The following is a 17,607-nucleotide window of genomic DNA, read 5'->3' on the forward strand; positions in this document are numbered from 1 at the left end:
TTGACCTATTTTTTTTTACATGATTATGACCTTTAAAAATTAATTTAAATGAATTTAAATGAAAAATTTAATCTAAAAAAATTGTTGTACATTTATTGAAATCTAAATTATTGGGTAATTTTTCCTAATAGTTTACTCTAAAACAGTTGTATTTTGTATTGAAAACCACTTTGATAATGTTTGTCCCTACCATGAATAATTGTCAGGACTACAGTCACTTATCACGAATTCACTGCTTTGTGATTTTTTCAGCTATTAATTATTTAAAACAATTTTAGGTTCATAAAAATGTGAAAATCCATGCTGAAACTCGCAAGCGGAAGCCACTCTTGCTACTAGGACTCATGACTGAAGAAAATAAAGGTATTTATATTAGGGGTGACCCTATTGTACGATTTTTCGATTATATCTGGTCTACATCAACCGCAATATTCGAGGGATTACTGTAATCTCGATTACATTATGTAAAACCATAATTGTACTTATCATTTAGCTATAAATGTGCACCCTTAATATCATCTGCAGCCTTTCTGAATAGAACTGTGCATATTGTCCAGTCATGCTTACAAGAGTAGAAAATAAAAAGATATTAAAATATAATTTGAGCATAATTGAATTAATGAATTCTGTCAAGGGCACTAAAAGAGTTCACGTTTAAAGATACAAATGTAAAGGGGAAACAACTTTGAAAATGATGGGATCGGGGGTCGTTTACCAATTACGGGAACATTACGTATTGCATATTGCACCTAACTTGCAGAAGAGTTGCAGACAGTGGCGGCTCATCAACGGGAAACATGCCGATCAAGAGAAGGGTTGCCTTTTATGGCAACCTGAAGAGAATAACGGTGACAAGTTTGGTACGGGGTGAAGGACAAATCTCTACATCATGAGGCATTTTGGCATCCAGGATGAAAAAAAAATGGTTCTGTGTTGATTTTCAGAAATCCTGAATCGACCCCCCAAGTTTCTGCCTGGCTTATATGTCAATGCTCATTTTAAATGTTAATTTTTAAGCATGGTACATGCAAAAATATATATATATTTTGCTCGTCCAGTACTCAACTATTGCAATAATAAATGAAGGAGAATGTGTTAACAATTTGAAAGCATGAATCAAAGCTCTTGTGGACAGAATACATCACACAGGTATGTGGAGCACCACACAGAAAGGCTAAGCATTTCAATAAATAAAAAAGAGAGGTTAAATGTGTGAGGAAAATGCATGAGGAGGCATGGATGCTGAGAGTGGGGGAAGGCTAGGGCTAGGCTAGGTGGTGTGTGGGTGGGTGGGGGTGTGTATGTAGGTGTGGGTTGGGAAGGAGGACGGAGGGGGTATCTGCGTCAGAGCTAGAGGAAGTGAAGTCAGAGATGAGGGCATGCGGGTTACCGCCACTCACAGCAGCCGTTGGGGCTTCACGTCAGCAACGTCACAGAGCTGGCACTAATTAAGCCCCTCTTCTTATGTCGCTCATGATGTTGAATGAAATTTCTGCACGTTATTCATACGTATAAAGCTTCATTCAAGGCTGTTTGTTCTTGGTTTCGGATCAAATAAAAAATGCATTTTGGAAAATGCGACATATCTACTGTTTTCCTTCTCATTGTGCATTAATTGGTTGGTGCTTAGTCCATATAATATGGTATTCTTATGTTACAGTGCATATAGTATGATGTCTAGTACAATCAAATCATTGTACCTAGTGTTAAAATTTGTTCAAGAAATTATGAACAGCTAGGCCATTTAATGTCATCAAAAGGTTAGAGAATTAATTGAATGTAATTTCTATACTTATATTTTAAACAGTGAAAGAAGGTGGTGCCATCAAATGGTGAATCCTTGTGGATTCATGGTGTTCGGTCTATTTGCAAACATAACTTTTCATTCATGTTATTTATCGGATAAAACGAAATTGAATCGCAGGTTCTGGTAACTAATGATTTAGTTGGTGAAAAACAAACTAAAAAAACAAACAAACAAGAGAGACCAAGCTGCTACCCATTGACGTAAAGTCGGAAACCTATGATGATGATGATGTGCTATTAGTATCTATTAAGAATATTACTCGAGAAGGAAAGCGATTCAACTTGGTAACCTCATATACAATCCATATGTATTACGTACATCTACCCACTTACTGTAAACTAATAATTAAAAAAAGAATGACAAATCCTACCTTGCATCACAAACTATTTCATTTGTACAATAGGTCAATTTAGTACATGCTACAATTAAAAATAATTGATACATTTTAAATCATACAATCAGCTTAGAAGACAAACGACATGGCACAATCTTATGAAACTTGAGCCAAAGACACACTTCTAGTCGACCCCACTATCCACTCAACACAAGACTTAGATGGAAATGGAGTTCAGAACATTGCGAGTCTCTGATTAAAACCAAATAAAATATTGAACACAATGAATCGATCGGCAGACTCGTCACGGGAATTCAACTGAGCGCTCATCCCAAATGCAGAGTATAATATATCAAAGCAGAAAATGAATTTCACACAAAGTCATGCGTCTGCCATTAATGTAAACCCCGCCTATTCCTACAGGCCCTCAATTGTGACCTAGATTTTGCATGTGTAATTGGAGAGGAAGACTATGGCGATGACGAGCATGTGGTTCACAAGCGTTCATTTGCTTGGCTGACGTCACTAAGCCATAGAAGAAGACGCTTCACTGTCCAATCCAGTAAAAATTGCAATATGAAATGCGCATGAGTCTGTGGGTGTCATTACAAGAACACACACGAATGGTTACAAGTGCTAATTTACATAGCTTTAGATTTGTGCTGCTAACATAATATAACATCAAGTGGCTTGTGGGTTGAAATACCTTTTCATTTTTTGTTGCTTTTCTTTATGTGATGACGCAAACACGAGAGACACATGGCAGCCCCCCTCAAACCACTAACCACACATCCTCTAACACGCAATCTTATGGGGTTGAAAGGAGCTAGTCCCATCATTTTTATTCTGCAAACTAGACAAAATGAGAAAAATGTCGCCACAATAGAGCTGTGCTGTCGAGGGTTTTGCAACCAAAAAAAAAAGGTCATGTTTACTTATTATGGCAAGTGATTGTGTCAAGTCACAGTAAAACCCAAATTATCTTGAATTATATACTGTTACAATGTTCCTGTTTTGAAAGCATTTAGCAGTAGCATATAGAGTACAATACCACAGGAATATAGACCAATATAATCAATTTTTGTCATTGAATGACCATTTAAATTGTTTTTTTTAAATGTACTACCTTCCATTAAATTTCCTTATAATAGATCTGGTAGCATTAGAAAAAATATTAAAATATTTTGGGTTTTACTATATTTTTAAAAGCTGTTATTTGATTTAAAAATATTTTAATATCAGCTCAGACAAAAAAAAATCTCCCGGAACATGATAACATTTCAGATCCAGGAAATAGTTTAAATAAATAATCCTTATTATTTGGCGGTGTTACTATAGTGCATGTGGTTATTCTGTATCTGATTCTGATCTAATAATCATCCCATTTTGACCAAAGTTCATCCAAGGCCTCAAAGAGACCTTCAAGATGACAAAATACCCACAAATGAGGGTGTGGCTGAGAAGACTAGTGCATGCCGGCTGCCTCCCTGCAGCAATCCTCATCACAAGCCAATAAAGTGAGTATGAATCATAGGTGAGAAATATGGGCGCTGACGTCCAGGCTTGTCAGAGTGTCTGCCAAAAAGGATGAGCGACCAGACGTCAGCTCTGCTTGTTTACCGATAACACATGGATATAGTTGAGCTGACACACTTGCAAAAAGACCCCTCATACACTCCTACCTAACCCAGGTGGGCAGGTAGGTTGACTATCATTCATCCACTGAATGCATGCATCGAAGTGGAGATCCCTTTTGTTGCTCCTTTTTTTATATTGTAGCCCCACCTAGTGTCTACTTTTCATTGAGTTTAAGCATCATGACGGAGGCATTTTATAAAAATAGAGGTTATGAAAGGTCAGGACTGTTATTCTGTTAAACAGGTGGCTTGGAATTATGACATTCTAAATTTCTCAACAGTATACTGGATCTGTCCACAAATGTATGTACTTTCATACTGTATATTGTATAGTGTCACAAAATGCACACTACTTATTTTTTTCACATTACCTAAAATAATAAATCATTGAAAGACAAAACATATTCTTAACATGGTTGCAACACGCAAACACCCGCACAGACTCAACCAGTAATAAGCATAATATATATCTATATATATCTTCATTCATTCATTTTCTGAACCACTTTTCTTCACAAAAGTCACAGGGGGTGCTGGAGCCTATTCCAGCTAATCACAAGGCACAAGGAAACGGTCAACCATTCACGCTCACAATCAAACCTAGGTTGAAAAGTCAAGTTGTTATCTGAATTTCCATTTTACAAATATGAAGAATACAAGCAGGTACAACAGCATGCATGCACTCCATTTTTCTCTTTCCCTACACACTTGCCGCCATATACAGTAGATACAATGCAGCGATACACAACTTCTTGTTTCAACATGTTTTGCATAATGGGCTATTGACATCCCATTCCAGATGCTCAAGATACTAAGGTTGGTTCATAAAAGTACACGTGTTCCTCTTTTGCAACATTTACTTGCTTCACTAATAGCACGACATCGATAAATAGCCATTTGGACCAGAGTGGTCAATGCAACGTGGTGACGGTGTTAAATAACCTCACGGGCACCTGCAAAAACCTGCAGGATGCATTAACCTGGCGACAAAATGTTGTTAAAGGGAATATGCAGGAACCCTGTATTTCTGTCTGTATTTCATCATCGTGAAATGTAAGATAGTAGCATCTTGAGTGGGCGTCCGCCCCTGAGTGTTCACAGATGTCAGGCACAGTCGTGGCGAGGAAGTGCTGGTGTACTCCTTCTGTGTTAGCCAGAGGAACCTCACACTCTGGCGTGGGTCCAGAAAGAACTAAAAACCTGTGACGCAATGTCCCAGAACAGGTTGAATCCAAAAGTGGGCAGTATAATTGCTAGCCAAATCATTATAAAGACACTGAATCCACAATGTGTTCCATCCGCTATGAATGCATCTTTGGAAAACTTGATGAAGCACTTTACGCAACTTTAAACAAGCTCGAGCTCATGTTTCTGGATCAAGAACGTTCGACCAAGGAACAGTTCATTGTATTTTCTTCAACTGCAGTTTTAGTTTTGTGGTTTGAGTCACCAGGTAATCATTGAATCATTCAGAGTTTCTAGATAAATTTAAAGAAAAAAAATGGCACCCACCGCATAGTCATAATATAGTTTCTCTTCCTCCATGAACCAAGCAGTAATGTGCTAACTCACAACAGATGACACCGAGAATTGTTTTCAACTGAGTGACATTTTTGTCATGGTCCTATTATTTCATCTCATCTCATTTTCTGAACTGCTTCATCCTCATTAGGGTTGCAGGGGGTGCTGGAGCTTATCCCATTTGACTTTGGACCAGAGGCGTGGGCCACCCTGAATCGGTGGCCAGCTGATCGCAGTGCACAAGGAGACAAAGGACAACTATGCACACTCACAACCATACCTAGAGGCAATTTAGAGTATCCAAACAGCCTACTATGCATGTCTTTTGGAATGTGGGAGTAAACCGGAGAACCTGGAAGAAACCCATGCAGACCTGGGGAGAACATGCAAACTCCACACAGTTGGATATGACCTGGATTTGAACCCAGAACCCTAAAGCTTTGAGGCTGACACGCTAACCACTCGCTCCACCGGGCCATCTTATAGTACTATTATTGTGATCAAATATGATTGGATTCAGAAATTCCACTGAGTGTACAATAATAATAATAATAAGAAGAAGAACAATATAGCTCTACATCAACTTCCAGCAGTTAGACATTTTGCTTTGTGCAGTTTGACACCACCAGATGAGTTTCACACGCAATGATGAAAATGTTCCGTCTGGCCTGTACGGACATGACTTGTGACATAAATGGTTTGGGAGCCAATGTGGGGCCCCCTGTCCCCATTCAGCATAGGGAACTAGTATTGTGAGGAAATGACATGCCTCCGAGGCACAAACAGAGAATGGATGTGATTGTCAAGCAGTGAACCTTTTGCACCCAGCAGTCAAACTCAAGAATTGAAAAAAAAAATAGTTGTCAGGATTCAGTCATTTGCAGGTAGTGAGATAGTTGTAATTAAAAAAACTATTAAAATAAACAAAAATCAGAAACAGGGATCAGCTTAACCTGCTCACACTTTTTTGCACCAAGATCTACTTAAAAATGGGCCAACTTCCCACGATCTACATTTGTGGAAAGGTATCACACATGACTTACTGCAGGGCTGTTCAAACTTTGTTGCTCCCTGATCTACTTTTCAAAGAGTTTACTTTTTTTGACAGGCCACTGACAAAGCTCAGCAATTATGTAATGATATATCTCACAGTAGACTATCAATAAGCGGCAGGCAACGGGGGCAAAAATCCACTCTCGATTCACGGTAAATCTTACCATCAAGCTAAAAATCAAAATGTTATTGTGGTGTGATCTACTAATACTACCTTGGTGATCTACCAATAGTTCCTTGGCGATTTACCATTAGTTCCATGGCGATTTACCAATGGTTCCTTGGCGATCTACCGGTAGATCTCAATCTACGTAAGGGGCACCCCTTATTTAATGGATCAAAACAGGTTTAACTGCGTCTCTGAAAACACCTGTACTTAACAATGAGCTTGTTGCCTTAAGGGGATCATCACTCTTTGAATACATGCAAGTTGTCACTGATGTTTTTTTTCAGTGCAACAAAAGTGGCAAAGTCTAAAAGCAAATATTTCTGGATAATATGAAAGTCAAATGAACCTACAAGTTCAAATACTCATGTGTGATATTATTCATCACATGATCAAATCTGCTACTGATGTCAACTCACTTCTGAGTTTAAGGATTAACCAGGTCACCTTACAGTCACAGGGGAATGATGAGATAAACAACAATTTACAAATGGTCTGTTTACAGAGACTTTCATTTACTATTATTACTTTCTACCGAGAAGTAGTCTCGCACTGCGGACATGTTTGACCGATTCTTCAAAAATAGCCATATCAGGCTGAGTGTCGGATCAGGACATAAAAAAAAAAAACAGCAATAATATCTATGGAGACCAACTTTGAAGTTCTACTTCTTTGTCATTCATGAACTGATTGATTGCCTTGAAATTTGAGGGCTTTCTTATATGGGGTGATTTATTAATTGCAAATCATATATAGCACAATTGGGCATGCTACACTGCAAACCTCAAAGTGTATCGTTTACTTTGTTTTTACAGATTTAACTTGTGATTCTAGTAGCTACAATGACCCAAGGAGAAGTTATTGTTTAAGAATTTTCTCAAATCTGTAAACAAAACGCTGATATTTTCAAATAGGTCTGAATTCAATCCATGTGTGGATAGTGTGTGTACATGACATCCATTCAGCAAGCAGCATGTCTACTTTTCCAAATAAAAGGAAAATTCAACTTGGAACAGACTACATATTTTCCCTCAGTACATAAAATGTTTGAATAATATCTATCAATACAAATCATAAAAAAAGGAAAAACAATAAATTGTACTGTCAGTACCGTCACATACTAACTAATTTCATTTTACAACTTGTCAACGAATTTAAATTTTCTAACAGTAAACTTGAAACAACTTCTCTCGTGTTTGAAACAATGGAGTAAAACAAATGCCAAATAAATTGACTTCTTTAAGCAGACAAACATGCAGAAATGTCTATATATACAAGTGATATATTGTATATGAAAGTTTATACTCAAGCAGTCACAATATTAAAGTCTGCACCAGTCCTAACATAAAGACATATCAAATGTGCCTTAACAGATAAAAGATTACAGCAAATAATCCACAGCGCCAGACAAGATTGAGATTAAAAATAGCTATGGACGAGCAATTCATTCTTCTAATGGAAGTGATCAAAGCCTGTTGGGGGAAAGAAAAAAAGCTTTTTCCTACCTTGATCACTGCATCCTTGCTGAGGAGAATCCTCGAAACCCAAATCGTCAAGAGATTTCCGTTTTTTCGACATTGGCCGGGTTTGACAGCGTCGTCAACCGCCAGGATACACCACACGTGGAACTGTACGGTGCTGCGTGGGGTGACGACCACGACGAGGGGCGCACATTCAGACTCGTGTATGTGCGTGCATCCTTCTTCCAATAGTCGCTTGTGCGTAATCTATCCAGTCTGCTTACTTTGTCGCCACCCGATCGCGTGGCCTCTACAAAGAGAGAGAGAGAAAGGAGAGGGGGAAAAAAGCCGAAAAAACATCAAGCGATTTGACACTCACGTGTGCGGCGGATTATACAGTGCAGGACTTGAAATGTGAATTTACGCACGAGTTCGTGTGTCGTGGAAAAGTGGATTTTGTCACTGCATCGCGTTCGAGTTTGGGGGGAAACTAGCGGTTCCCGATTGAAAACGTTTGTGTGGCTTTATTTACTTTCTTTTTTTTTTGACGGATCGCTCGTGACGACGTCAGACGGCCAATCGGGCGAGAGGATGACGCACAGCGGGAACTCTTGGATATCCCAATGAAGGGGCGACCACTCATTGGAAATCAACCGTATCTTGACATGTACTTGAAACACGTCATTCGGGACACAAAATCTGCAAGTCACGTGTGCGTCGTTAGACGCGTGTGCGTAAAAAAAAGAGCGATCGGTGCACGATGATAAGCTTACTTTACCTTTTCTTTTAGAGATCCATTAAGCTTTCTGGACGTCGAAGAACACCCCATTCCACACGTGAGGGGAATTGACACGCGTTGTGTTTTGATGACCATCTAGGAAGTGTGTGGCCTTTGCTGACCAGTCACAATCAACTAATTCAATCGTGATGTTGCGTAAAAATCTAAATTACTTCAAAATTAAATAAAGTACTCGATCGCTTTGTGTTCAAACACTGGCAGTGATAACCAAATATCACACATTGTCTCTTCTTTTCCAAAAAGTCACAGATGGGTGCCACCAGTTGAGCACACACACGCAAAGACACGCTTCCTCTCTCGCACTCCCTCCTTCTCTCATTTCTCCCACATCCTGATTTATTCATGAACACACCATGAGGGTCACTAGATCATATTCCTTTCCTCACATCTGGTTTACATTTACAATGTAACGCCCATAGCAGAGCATTTTATTTTGAGGGGGGTCAGGAAGCTTATGTTGTGTTATTTAAATAGAAAAAAAAATGCCATTTAGCCAGCGTCTTCGCACATAGTCTTTAATTGTGAAGGGGTGCATTCGCTGACGCTGGTGTTTGGTGGTATTTTCTAAATGCAAACACCTCTTTCTCTATGCCCCCCTCCCCCTTCCACTGCAGCTGCTGACGTCAACACATGCTTGCGTCAATGCTGCCTACTTTGGCAGAGAGGCTTTTTTTCATTGTGATCATAATGGGATTATTAGATTTAGAGAAAAACCCCTGCTTTCATGTATTTTTTTTACGTGCATTTTCTTTCCAAAACATGATTGATCACCCAGCTTTTTCTTGCAATACAAAAATATAATTTCTGCAGTCAAATATTATACTTGTGGTCTTTTTGTTATCTCTTCCAAATGTAGTTATTATAGGGATGAAAGACAAAAGAAATTGATTTTTTTATAAATGACTTTGGAGTGTGAGACTTTTACAGGATGATATACATGGTATATAGACAAAAAAATCTGATGATGTTCATGAAGGAGGGTGTAATGATGTCCTTAGATGCTGACCTTTTGCAATGAATGGACTCTACTTCCTGTTGGACAGCCTTGATTTACCTCAAATAACTTTCCTATTTCTCTCCTCAATGTTGGAGTTAATATATGTACATGAGTTTTCCAATATACGCCCTATTAAATAATATTTTTTTTCTTTGGCAACAATAAACCAAAAGGAATGTAGAATTCAAGGACAAATGTACTATATATTAGGTGAACTGACTAAGTCAGCACCTGGTACTCAGTGATGCTGAGACCGGTTGAGCAGAGCAAGAGTTCTCCACAAGAGGGCACTAGTTCACAGACAAACTCCCATTTCAAGTCATGGGACTGTTGTGAGGAATCTAAAAAACAGTTACAAAATAGGCCTAGAGCTGAAATCCAAGTACTGTATGCATTTCAGTTATTTAGCCTGTTCAACCTGACCTGGAATCATCTTGAAGTCAGTCAAAGGCAAACAAATCTGATAGGTAATTGTTCATTTAAAATAGTAATTTGAGTTTTGGTTTTCAAAGAAGTGGTCTGAGCACTTTGGCTGAGTTTTCCAAAATAGCTCTAGTTTGACATTTTACTGAACTTCACTCGTAGTCAAAGATCATGGCTTTATCATGAATTTGCACTTAATATAAGCACATTGAAAACAGAAATTATACTCCCAACAACACAGAATAAACAGTCAGTCATGTTGAGTGATCATAAATATATAAATTGTAAAAATGATACAAAACTCATCTGTTACACAAAATGTCTGACATTTGTAGATCTTAGAAGGATCTCCTGGAGAAATGGAATTTGAAAATAGCCTCGTGAAAAGCAAATACATCCTCAAATGAGAGTCTTATTCATTCCATCACACAGAGGGGAGTGTGACAGGAGTCCAAGCTGGAGAATGTCGTTGAAGAGCAGCTTCGTACTGAGCCGAGTCGTGCCCTTCCGCGCTGCTGCTGTCGTACATGGGGGGGCCAGAGGAAAGCGCTGACACCGGGTGAGCCAGGTTGGGATAGTGATTGCTGGAGCCTCGCAGAAACTGGGAGCTCAAGTTGCCGTTGCTCATCCCGCTGGAGTGGTGGGAGACCGGGCTAACTGGGGTCAGCGCTGCATTGCTCATCGACCAAAGGCTGGTGTACTGACTTGAGAAAGAAGATATGTTGCTTACTCTTCTCCGAGTAGCAGTTCACATGAACAAAAGTAGGGCTACTGCCCAGTTTTTATTTGCCCCGTAGCCAATTCTGAAAATAACATTAAGTTTGGCCCACAAAAGACAGCCTTCACTCTGTTGCAATTATCTGCTTTACACTAAAATTTGCCGTTATTTCCTATCAATGTAGGAAATTGTATAATTTCAGCATTTTGTTTCATGTGAATGCATTTATTTAAAAAAAAAAAAAACAATAATGTTATTCTGATAAAAAAGCTCTTATCTTGACTATCTTTTTTGTTGCATTTTCTGCACATTTCTTCTTTTATATCGTTTCAGAAACATTATATTAATAAAAAATACCTGTGTGTAGATCTTTGCAAACGTGATCAAAAGGGTGAACTTTTATAGATAGATAGATTAATTCAATGTATCACCTTTATGCCTTTGATTAGCGTACTTTGTTGGATAAAACTGACCTGGAGTTGCTAACAGAGGTTGAATTGTGCGTCATAGACATCATGCCGGAATGTGTTGGCATCTGTAGACCGCACCAGTTGTCTTGATTTGACAGCATTGGCAGACACGCTGAGGAGTTGTCTGTATAATTTGCTGCAAAACAAACAGAAGCAGTCAAGTTTTACACCGGTTTAAATGCAGATACTATTGCCACCAAGCAGACGGTCACTTTAATTAGCTTCTTCTCGATGACCTTTACCCCTTCAAATGAAGGTGTAAACATTCCTCATCCGATGGCCGAGCAATTTACAACTTTGGTGCACTGCTCGGACAAAAGCCAGCGGAATGCCGGGCCATGTCACAAGGAGTAGCATTTGTTTTGCCATAATTGTTAAAACGTGGAGAGGATGTGTTTTGGATGTGAAGGCCAGGTTACTCACTGGGAGAGTTAGTTCGATGACTGTAAGAAGATGCACTGTAGGGTACCGAGCGGTGGGTCCTTAATGTGGAGTAGCGCTCACAACCCTGGGAGGGGGACAGGGAGATGGGGCTCCCAAATTGACTGTGAGAACTTGCAGCTGCAGGGGGGCACAGAGAGCCTGACCCGGGAAGAAACCAACTGCCTACTGTTCCAGACAAAGGTTGTAAGGGTGAAGCATCCCTTAGTGATGTTCATCTTTTTTTCCCACAATAAAGACACTTACATGGAGAATAGGTAGATTGCTGGTGATCAGGTGTTTCATCTTTGATATCTTTGTCATCACATCTGTGGGAATTAAAAACACTTTTTAGATCAAGATCACTGTTAAACAAAAGGTAAGTTAAATTTGTCATTGACGGAAAAAGATGTTCATTCATTTTTCCCTGGAGTAGGTGATGGTGTAAAATAACTATAGGACTTCCAAGCTAAAAAATATTGGACGTCTATCGGCGTCAATAGTAGTCAGAAATCTCACTTAGAAGTACAAGAACAAAAGGGAAGTATACAGTTTTAACACAAAAACTAAGAGACTGTTAATGATAATTTTAAAGTCAAATAGCAGACTACACACTAGACTGGTCGCCAGTCAGCTGTAGCACACGGCCATTCGCATTTACAATCATAAGTTACTCAATTAAATCTAAATACCACAAAAAGCTAAGAATTTTGAAACTATTTATAAAAAAAAGTGTCCTCCTATAAAGGTTTCATGCCCCCAAATTACCTCTCCTTTGCATCCAAGAAGGCCTTGGCAAAAGGGTTGTGCTTTATTTTCAAAGCGGTTATCTAAAATATAACAATGAAAACAACATTTACTGTACTTTTATTTTTAAACATCATGTATCGTGTATTGAACAACATAAAACAAATAAGAACAAATATGCACAACCCCCCACACAACTGCATACTTGTAGTTATTTGTGTATTATCAATAAATATAATGTTTTTGGGCCAACCTCTTCATTTTGGTAGGCTGTCACGGCAATGAATTGTGTTTCTGGGAAAGAATGGCTGGTGACCATCCTTCTTGGACCTCCAACGCGCACAATGTGAATGCGTGGCTCGTACTTGTGTAAGGAGTTTAACATGATCTATTGAAATGAGGCAAACTTGTTGAATTGCATCCAGCAGTGGAAATGAGAAAAAGGAGAAGGCCTGAAATGTATTACCTGACCTCCCCCGTTAAGTTTATTGGTGAGTTTGACTTTGCAAAAAGACACCGGGGCTTTCATCCAGTGTGCGCCGAAATTTGGTGAATCCGGGTGGATGTAGACACAGCTGGGGGTCTGTGGTTCAGGCTTTCCCCCTGGAACCCACTCCCCACTCACGTATTTCCACCTGTGGTTGTCCGCAGATACAAAGTCGAGCAAGAAAGAATACATGGCGTTGGGGTCCAATCCGGACACGTTGACTTTCATGACGGGAAACATACGCCTTGAAGGGAAAAGGGGGAAAGTGGATTAAAGTGGTGGCTACAGTGGTCAAAAGTTCACTGACAGCCAAGATCTTTACAATTGACTAGTTTTTGGTCATTTGAAAATTATTTTATTAGGGCAACCTTGTGATTATATTTGGTTCAAAATGTATATATCCAAAATTATTATTCTATCCATTGAAAATTTATAGCTGTTTGTATTAATTTTATTTTCAAATGCATTCTTACAATGTTTGTAAAGACTAAAATATTGAAATAGAAATGAATAAATACCAAAATATATACAGTTTACAACTTCAGGTAACATGTTAAAATAGTCTCACTGCCTCGGAGTATTTAACTCATTGCACTATTAAAAATGCATTCACACAATGTTTATACAGACTAAATTATTGAAATAGAAATTGATAAAAACAGAAATACATACAGTTTATAACTTCAAGCAACATGTTAAAGTTGTCTCCCTCCCTCAAGGTATTTAACTCATTGCATGCAATTGACAGCTTTAAACGTCCAATTTATTTCAACAGAAAAGACTCAAAGTCTGCCATCCAATACGAAACTTTTCGAATGGGCTGAGCGATTAAACGAACGTTCTTGCCTCGTCCAGAACAACTAATCATCATAATAATAATAATAATCATCATCATAATTGTTTTGATTTGAAGAAAAAAAACATAATTCGTGCATATAAGAGTTAAATGTCGGATTGCAATGCAATGGGCTCACCTGCCGTTTTTAGTCACGATCATCTCGTTCGTCAGGTTCTTAAATTTGCCCCAAAGTTCTCCGTCATCCAAAGAGAGTTTCAATTCCCTCTCCGTGGGGTCTCCCTTCTCGCTGCCGGCCTGCAGCTCACTTTGCACGGCGTTGAGGAGATGATCCACCCGGTACTGAGCGGCCTTCCCGGGACACTCTCCAACCCCGGCTATAGACATCCTTCTATCCGATCGAGGTGCAAAACTCGTGAAAAACAACAAAAAAGTGCAAAATCAAAATCAAAAATTGCCACTCGTGGATGAATTAGGCATTATGTGCGCTAAAAAGGTCAATTATATATGGAGAGAAAGAAGAAGGTCCACGTCAGGATGGTCGCTTAGAACAGAGCTGATTGGCTAGATTCTACTTTGATCCCTGACGGCTTGTTTCCCATTGGCTGGTGGGAAAACCCATTGAATCCACAGGAACCCACGGTCCTTCAATGAAGCAGCTAAGACCACTTGATTACAAGAACCAGTAAATATTGACACTTAGATCAAAGGTTCACCTGTAGAAGAAATAAAAGGATCAGTTGCTTACACACATTTGCATTTGATTGTATTGCATTGCCCTCTAAATATTTAAGGAATAATTATTTCTTGTCAAAATACACTACAATTTAATGCATTTTGTGTTTAACCAATCTAATTTATAACAGGTCAAATGAGCAAAATAAAGGCAAGTAAAGACTTTCAGTGACTCAGTGATTGTTTTTAGTCATGTAAAAAAAAGTAAATATAAATATATTTCAGACTACTATATGCTTGCTGCCAAAATACCTAAATGCCTAAATTTTTCACATGCATAGCTTTATTCGCCTCTATCCGAAGGCTAAATAATACTTTAAAAAACATTGTATAAGAGATCTGGAGAATGCACAAAATGATGCTATTGATTGCTGGAAAGTTGGGTTTTATTCTTAATATTATTTTGTTCATATTATTTGTCAACATTATATACACAGCACAAATACACAGGTGCAACGGAATATTATAATGAATGTATTGCGCTTGTATTTTGCAGTGTTGTTTCCCTCATGAGAAGGGCAACATCTGTGATACGAAATACTAAATAAAAGACTATTATAGGCCTTAATATAAAATGTATACAGTCCATTTTAATAGTGCAGATGAGTTAGCTGTTTCCAAAGATACGCAACAAAACAAAAATAAACATTAAACAGCGATAATGTCTAACAACTCCATGCAAACTTCCGTAAGTCTGCGGCGGTGTGTTGTGGCTGCTTTGTGTTACTAACCAAATGTTGGACGCCTCTTTCCTACTGCAGTCAGCAGTGAGAGTCTGTCTCCATGTCCAATAGTCTGGACCCGAGTTGACAGCAAGCAGAGAAAAACAAACCAAGTCAGTTAAAGGCACAGTTAAAAAGACTTCAACATCAATGTCTCATTGGTTCTTTTAAATCTTATACAATATTCCATCTAAATGGTTCAAATCACCAATCTTGGGCCAACAATTGGGAAAAAGACTCCATTACTCAGATAAATATGTGACATTTACTTGAACACTATTGGGTACATTTTGCTAGGGGATCGGATTTGATTTAGCCCAAAAAAATAAACGAACATCCTTTTTTCATTTATTGAAGGAGTACCAAAAATACCAACTAAATTTATCATAAAGTTTGACTGTAAGGTTGCAAATGTTGGCACTTTCATCTGAGGGTGGCATTTTACATTTATTTATTATTTCCTACACCATGAATATTGCATGATTGAAAGAAGAAAAAAAAGCACCCCCGCTCTTTCTATACAGGAGCTTAGGTAAGTGAGATGTAAAAGTCAGAGGTGTAATAGCCAGTGTCATTTCCCACAGTCCCGGTGTTTCCTTTGGCGCCTCGCTCTCCTCCTCCAACACCATGCACAGCGTTAAGTGTCACACTAGACCACTTCCTGTGTGGCGGGAGGACTTTGAATTAAGGTTATTGGTCTGTATGCTGCGAGTACATGGCTCCACGCAGGACAGTACAGGTACAACAAAAAATAATAATTCTACTTTTAAGTCAGCAATCAGTCATCCTTGTGTTCAAATCTATCTATCTATATAGCCTATCTATATAGCACTATTTTCTGGAATTTTTGATGATCTTTTGATTAAATATATTATTTATCTATTCATTTGATTAGTGGATGTCAACCAGTGTTGTGCAACTTGGCAATTGGTGATTTTGGCTAATTTAGAGGCCCTGAATAGAAAAATGATACTAGTTTTTTTTCCCCATTTTATCATGCCTTGAGGTGACAGTGACAGGCTTCTGCGGCTATGCTGGATCTGCATTATCACCAGAAAACACAACTTATCGCCTGCTTTTTGCTAGTTTCAGCAGCCCAAAGTTTATGCTCTTTCCCTTTAGACAGACCCATCCTCTTCTGGCCCATTTTGGCACAGAGGTGAGAGAAAGATGGGTCCTGCATGCCTGTGTGAGTGCGTGAGTGTGGGTGTGTGTGTGTGTGTGTGTGTGTCAGTGTGTGTGTGTGTGTGGGGGGGGGGGGGGGGTGCTTGTATATCGTTGTCTCACCTCCATAGATTCACCTCACATCCAATGTTTGCCCTTTCCCAAAGATCCTGACGTGATATGAAAATGTCAAATAAAGACAGCTGAGTAAATCTTTCTTTTTAACATTACACAGCAGAATTCTGTCAGGAGTGATGGAGATTTAAATTCTAGGTCTGTGAAGTGCTTTTTCATCAGCCACTATCATATACATGATGTAAACTAGAGAAGCTAATCGCAGTTTTACAGATTTTTTATCGATTTGAAAGTGTAACGCCTAAAGCTACATAATAGTGTTATTTTGTGGCATGCTTTTACAATACAGTTTTATTTGTATAGCACTACACAACAGAAGGTAATTCAATGTTTTTTTATCAAATTAAAACCAGCAAGACACAGTTAAGAAATTGAAATAAATACACCCCAAAATAGTATGAAAAGCAAAAGTCATACAACCGGATATTTGAATAATAAAGCCAATTCCTAATACACTGTTCTAGACAAGCTAATTTTTTAACCCTGATTTAAAGGATGTAACCATTTGAACACACCTCTGGATGCAAATTATTTAAAGGGAAGCAATAAAAGATTTCTAATCACATAAAAAAAACTTGTTTGACTATTACTTCCTGCTGTGATGTGTGACCTGTACACAAAATGTCAACTTGTTAATATATTCCTAATGGTGTGCGACTTTTCAAGAGAAGCCTTAGTGTGGTGCAACTCACACCCGATAACACTGCACACTCGGGTGATAGCACACTTTGTCTGATGGGTGCAAACTGGCTCGTAAGTAGACTCCTGAGCAAGGCAGCGTTTACTCACGGGACTGTGAAGCGGCTAACAGATCTATACAAGCCCCCCTCCTGACCTCAAACAGTCCTATAGGCACATCATTAGGTACACCTGCAAAATCAGGTTGGATCCAATACAAATATATTCAAAGATCTGTGCATAACATCAATTATTGCCTTTCAAAATGGATGTTTATCTGCCCAAATGTTGTCACATAGTATACCAATTTGAGAATCCCCCTTGGAGAGAATCGATTA

At 38.7% G+C, this 17,607-nt stretch overlaps 2 protein-coding genes across 5 annotated transcripts in view; both read right to left on the reverse strand.

Annotated features, from left to right (window-relative positions):
- Positions 1-9,030, reverse strand: part of pde10a (phosphodiesterase 10A) — a 41,445-nt gene extending 32,415 nt beyond the window's left edge. The window contains exons 1-2 of one of the 4 annotated variants that reach the window (XM_077729607.1): positions 8,757-9,030; positions 8,024-8,288 (exon numbers count right to left, since the gene is read on the reverse strand). In XM_077729607.1, coding sequence (XP_077585733.1) covers positions 8,024-8,096 — 73 coding nt within the window. In that variant the 5' untranslated portion in view covers positions 8,097-8,288; positions 8,757-9,030. Of the gene's footprint in view, positions 1-8,023; positions 8,289-8,406; positions 8,495-8,756 lie in introns of those variants that run through there. The other 3 variants (XM_077729610.1, XM_077729606.1, XM_077729609.1) reach the window with 3 other exon arrangements.
- Positions 9,031-10,236: 1,206 nt separating this feature from the next.
- Positions 10,237-14,428, reverse strand: tbxtb (T-box transcription factor Tb). The gene is made up of 8 exons (XM_077729800.1): positions 14,014-14,428; positions 13,019-13,283; positions 12,806-12,940; positions 12,574-12,635; positions 12,073-12,134; positions 11,809-11,994; positions 11,389-11,521; positions 10,237-10,901 (listed from the first exon to the last, which is right to left on the reverse strand). Exons 1-8 carry the CDS (start codon positions 14,220-14,222, stop codon positions 10,622-10,624), a joined length of 1,332 nt encoding a protein of 443 aa, XP_077585926.1. The 5' UTR covers positions 14,223-14,428; the 3' UTR covers positions 10,237-10,621.
- Positions 14,429-17,607: the final 3,179 nt, after the last annotated feature.

This window comes from Stigmatopora nigra, chromosome 12 (genome assembly GCF_051989575.1).
Source record: "Stigmatopora nigra isolate UIUO_SnigA chromosome 12, RoL_Snig_1.1, whole genome shotgun sequence".
NCBI classification, from domain to species: Eukaryota; Metazoa; Chordata; class Actinopteri; order Syngnathiformes; family Syngnathidae; genus Stigmatopora; species Stigmatopora nigra.